Source organism: Eurytemora carolleeae, unplaced genomic scaffold, assembly GCF_000591075.1.
Source record: "Eurytemora carolleeae unplaced genomic scaffold, Eaff_2.0 scaffold1619, whole genome shotgun sequence".
Classification (NCBI taxonomy): Eukaryota; Metazoa; Arthropoda; class Copepoda; order Calanoida; family Temoridae; genus Eurytemora; species Eurytemora carolleeae.
In genome coordinates this window covers 42,753-48,541 of record NW_019397549.1, presented here as the reverse complement: position 1 = coordinate 48,541, position 5,789 = coordinate 42,753, and the positions used below count along the sequence as shown (strand labels likewise).

General features: G+C 33.9%; 1 protein-coding gene across 1 annotated transcript in view; it reads right to left on the bottom strand.

Moving 5' to 3' along the window:
- LOC111714860 (aryl hydrocarbon receptor nuclear translocator homolog) overlaps positions 1-5,789 on the bottom strand; it is a gene marked incomplete in the record, with an annotated part of 16,984 nt that overhangs the window by 8,143 nt on the left and 3,052 nt on the right. The window contains 1 exon segment of the mRNA XM_023490070.1: positions 679-1,230. Coding sequence (XP_023345838.1) covers positions 679-1,230 — 552 coding nt within the window.

Below are 5,789 nucleotides of genomic sequence, written 5' to 3'. Positions count from 1 at the left end.
TGGGATGAAAGTATGGGATAATATTGGGATTATATTGGGATGAAAGTATGGGATAATATTGGGATTATATTGGGATGAAAGTATGGGATAATATTGGGATTATATTGGGATGAAAGTATGGGATAATATTGGGATGAAAGTATGGGATAATGTTGGGGTGGTAAAGATGGGAAGAATGGATGGGATCTGCAAAGTTGGGATGAATCTCAGATGAATAAAATTTGGATGAATGAATGGGATTGGTTAAGTTGGGATGAATGGATGGGATTGGGTAAATTGGGATGAATAAATGGGATTGGTTAAGTTGGGATGATTGGATTGTATTGGTTAAGTTGGGATGAATAAATGGTATTGGTTAAGTTGGGATGAATAAATGGGATTGGGTAAGTTGGGATGAATAAATGTGATTGGTTAAGTTGGGATGAATAAATGGGATTGGTTAAGTTGATGGATGAGATTAGTTAAGTTGGGATGAATAAATGGAATTGGGTAAGAGGTGGGGGGGAGGTTATACAAACTTTAATCAAATTTACAATGCAAAAAATTAAATTCTGAACGTTTAGGCTAAAGCTAAAATATATGCAAATTTATTTTGAAACTGGAAGGAAGGATAAAATGAAGGGAGACGGACAAAAAATCATTAAAATCCTCGGAAACCAATTTAAAAAAAGTTCTTACCTTTATCCGGCAGATGAAACCCCTCCTGGATCCCATACAGAGCCTCATTGCACTCTGTGATCCTTCCTTCTTGACAGTTCCTGTCTTTAAATCCAGGATACGGCCATTAGATTGAGATTCAGTCGTGGAGAGCTGTTCTCGAACCTTCTCCTGGTCTTCAGGGTGAATGTAGTCATACACGCTGGCCCCGAACCAATCGCCCTGGGCGTGGTTGAGGACGGGTGTCAAGGAGTCCGACACGTAGATAATTCGTCCTGTATCGCAGCTCACAACAAATAGGAAACCGTCGGCGGCCTCCAAGATTAAATGCTTCAGTTCGTTGTCGGTTAGAAACGAAGGTTTGTAAGTACCATCGTTAGGCGGGGTATTTGTGATTCCACGCAGGGATTTTATATGCGCCACCGCCATCCGAAGGATCGTCAACTTGTCCGGTTTGCGCGCGAGCGCGTTACATGTAGGCACCATGTCACTAAGTTCTGTGATGTAAGCGGACATTTTGTTTCTTCGTCTTCGTTCAATCTCGCAATGATTTTCCCGCGCAAATCGTTCCTTTTCAGGCTGTAAGTACATCTCGACTATTCAGAGGATGGTAGGTATACTTGTATTTCTNTATCATTTCTAGATTCAGATCAAATAAGAACACACACACGCACAATAACAAACATGCAATTCCGAACAGTTGTTATTTTTTTCGAGTAATTGGTATTTTTAAGCTTTAATTAAAATTTCAAAAAACACTTGAAAACAAAGTTCAAAGTTCAGTATTTACACCGATGAGAAATAATAAAAAAGGCTTAAATTTATTTTTGTGTATAATCTTATTCGATGTTTCTCAACGTACTTCAGCAATAGATATTATTTCATGATGATTTTTGTCATCTGAAACAAGGCAAAACATGAATGCATGAATGGCTGAATAATTAATTATAAATGTATTGATAATGAATAATAAATGCATAATTGAATAATGCATGAATGATGAATGCATATTGAATGAATGAATGTATAATTTAACAATGTATTAATGAATGAATAATGAATGAATGAATAATAAATGCAAAATTGAATAATAAATGAATGATGACTGCAATTAGAATGACATAATAATAAATGTATGATTGAATATGAATGAATGTATATGAATGATTGAGCAATGAATATATGAATGTATGTATGAATGTATGAATGTATGAAAAATCAATGTCATGAATGTATGAATGTATGAATGTATGAATGTATGAAAAATCAATGTATGAATGTATGAATGTATGAAAAATCAATGTATGAATGTATGAATGTATGAAAAATCAATGTATGAATGAATGTATAACGATTATATCGACGTAAATTTTTTTTTATAGTGTCGGTTTTCTCAACCCCGCCATTTCCTGCAATACTTTATGCAAAACATTTTTTGCAACCTTTGCAAGTTTTGCAGGGAACGATGAAATTGCTCCAATTTTGCGAATAAGTCGGCATCCATGGATTGTCAAAGATCTAGTAAAAATGGTGCCCGGAGCTGAGAGCCAACATATTCTAAACTGGAAATTGCAGAAATCTTCTGCGTCGCAATTTTACAGATAACATCCGTCAGTGTTTTTATTTCTATTTTATTCAAATAAGCGAAATTATCTATAAATGCTCCTTTTTTTAAAGCTCCATCGAGCTGCCCCCCTTCCCCCCCCTAACCCACTAGTAACCCCTATTCCGATTTCTTTGTGTTCACATTGTAGAATATTTCAATAAGAATTTGTTGAATATCTTTCTATCTTCATGTAAACATATCTATCTATCTATCCAGCGATAAATCTATCTATCTATCTATATATTATGTATGTATATATCTGTATCTATCTATCTATGCTACGGGGTCGCCCTAATTTCCATATTAAACACATTATGCAGCCGCCGAGAGAGAATAGGAGAGAGAAAGGGAAAAGGAAAAAAATTGGAGAATAAAGATGATAGGGAAAGGGAAAGGTTGGAGAATAAAGAAGATAGGGAAAATGAAAGGTTGGTGAATAAAGAGGATAGGGAAAGGGGAAAGGTTGCAGAATAAATGTAGATAGGGAAAATGAAAGGTTGGTGAATAAAGAGGATAGGAAAGGGAAAGGTTGGAGAATAAAGAAAATAGGGAAAGGGAAAAGGTGGGAGAATAAAGAAAATAGGAAAGGGAAATGTTGTAGAATAAAAGGAGATAGGGAAAGGGAAAGGTTGTAGAATTAAAGGAGATAGGGAAAGGGAAAGGTTGGAGAATAAGGACTATAGGGAAAGGGAAAGGTTGGAGAATACAGACTATAGGGAAAGGGTGTAAAACCTGTGGTTGGTGTAATCTGAAGATAACTTGTTAATCCTACAAATATTAAATCTACAGATTGCCCCCCCCCCTTTAGCTTTCTTACCAGCTGTATCCGGTACATGTGTAGTGACACATTAACTGTACAGTACTCTTGTGTACATTACTATCTTAGTGTACGCAAGTAGTTTGATCAGTATGGAGCTAACCATCACTGGAGATGGGTTAAATATCCCAGAGAGACCCGTGTCGAGAGTCCAAAGTCCAGAGTCCCGAGTCCAGTGTCCAGAGTCCAGATGACAGTAGTACAAAGAGTCTACACCAAGTCCCGAGTCCAGAGGCGTGAGTCCAGTGTCGAGTGTCTAGAGGCGAGAGTCCAGAGTCCGATATCCAGAGATGAGATTTGTATCCATCCTCAATTAAACCAAGAGATAGTGCAGTAAAAGTACGTTTCTTATTAACTTATTTATACATTTATCTTTCAATCTTAGTAACTATATTCTCTGTAACATAAACTAATTTTAGATATTTTTAGATTGAAACCATTGAAATACATATTTAATATTGTCTTTCATGCTTGCAATTTGCTGTCTTATATTCTCTTTAAATAGGCTGTAAATCGCCTTAAATAGATTTTACAAAGGGAAAGGTTGCAGAATAAATGTAGATAGGGAAAAGGAAAGGTTGGAGAATAAAGATGAGAGGGAAAGAGAAAAGTTTGGAGAATTAAGAAGATAGAAAAAGGTAAAAGGTTGCAGAAAAAATGTAGATAAGGAAATGGAAAAGGTCGGAGAATAAAGAAGATAGGGAAATGGCAAAGGTTGGAAAATAAAAATTGAAGGAATATAACAAATGTTTTAGAATAAAAGATACGATTGTACGATTTTAATGAAAGTTTATCATGAGATTCAAAGATTTTAAACAAATATATTCCATAGCACCCCTACTCCCCCCCATCTTTGTTTAAATCCCCCTCCCCCACCCCTTCCTATGTTTGAGGATCACAGAGTTAGAAAGTTTTTTTTTCTGATTTTGAAAACTTTCCCGGGTTAGATAGGTTTCTTCAAGATTATCTTAAATGTGATTTTTCACCTCGGGAACTCTAAACTAGGATTATTTTAATGTCAGGTCCTACGTAAATTGACAAATGAAACCTAATCGGTAAAGGCATCAACTTGAGCTGTTGTTTTAAAGTGACTGGTCACCTTTTTGAGGACCATTATGATTATTTAAGATAAAAACTAAATCCTGAAATTTAATCCGTTGTGTTACATTACATTCAGGACCCCTCCCTCCCTCCCCAGTCCTCCGAGAAGGTTAATATTAAACTTTATTTTCAATGATGTATTTTATATGTAAATCCGTAGGGGGTGGGGGGGGATCAATAGCACAGATTTTCTTGGAGAAAATTCAAACTTTACTTCAGAGTAATCCATACCTTCATCCTACAATATTTATACAGGGTGTTTCTTTAATATAACCTTCATCCTTCAATATATATACAGGGTGTTTCTTTAATTTATCCTTCATCCTAAAATATATGTACGGGTTTTCTTTAATTTATCCTTCATCCTTCAATACACATACGGGTGTTTCTTTAATATATCCTTTATTCTTCAATATATATACAGGGTGTTTCTTTCATACATCCTTCATCCTACAATACATATACAGGGTGTTTCTTTAATATATCCTTCATCCTTCAATATATATACAGGGTGTTTCTTTAATATATCCTTCATCTTACAATATATATGCAGGGTATTTTTTTAATATATCCTTCATCCTTCAATATATATATACAGGGTGTTCTTTAATATATCCTTCATCCTACAATATATATATACAGGGTGTTCTTTAATATATCCTTCATCCTACAATATATATATAGGGTTTTTCTTTAATATATCCTTCATCCTACAATATATATACAGGGTGTTTCTTTAATATATCCTTCATCCTACAATAAATATACAGGGTGTTTCTTTAATATATCCTTCATCCTACAATATATATACAGGGTGTTTCTTTAATATATCCTTCATCCTACAATACATATACAGGGTGTTTCTTTAATATACCCTTCATCCTACAATATATATAGAGGGTGTTTCTTTAATATGTCCTTCATCCTTCAATTCATATACAGGATGTTTCTTTAGTATATCCTTCATCCTTCATTATATATACAGGGTGTTTCTTTAATATATCCTTCATCCTTCAATACATATACAGGATGTTTCTTTAATATATTCTTCATCCTTCAATATATATACACTGGATTTTTCTGTAATCCATTCCTTCATTCTTTAATGTATATAAAGGATGTTTCTTCAGTATATCCTTCAATATATATATATACTGGGTTTTTCTGTAATCCATACCTTCATTCTGTAATATAGTTATACATAGTCTCCTCGTGTCTTCTTTATATGCTTTGAAACTTCAGAGGTCGTTATTTGTCAGTTATAGTATTAATTTTTAGAGTAATCAAATTCTGATTTATTTTTTCAAAATGTTGAAACCACATCAAAATTTAAATTAATTTTTAAATTTCTTTAATAAACCCTCTAATTCACACGATGGGATCGAGTGTGGGGGGGGGAGAACGTATTTTTTAAAAGTGTAATTACTTTCAAACTTATGAATACAAATACTAAGAACTTCAGAAGTCGTTTTTTCAGTTTTCGTAAAGATCTATTTAATAATATTACCATTGATTACAATTTGCAATTCTCATTCATTTTTACAATTGTTCAAACCACATTCACATTCACTGAAATTTCAATTTTCTCTTAACAAATTCACTAATTCA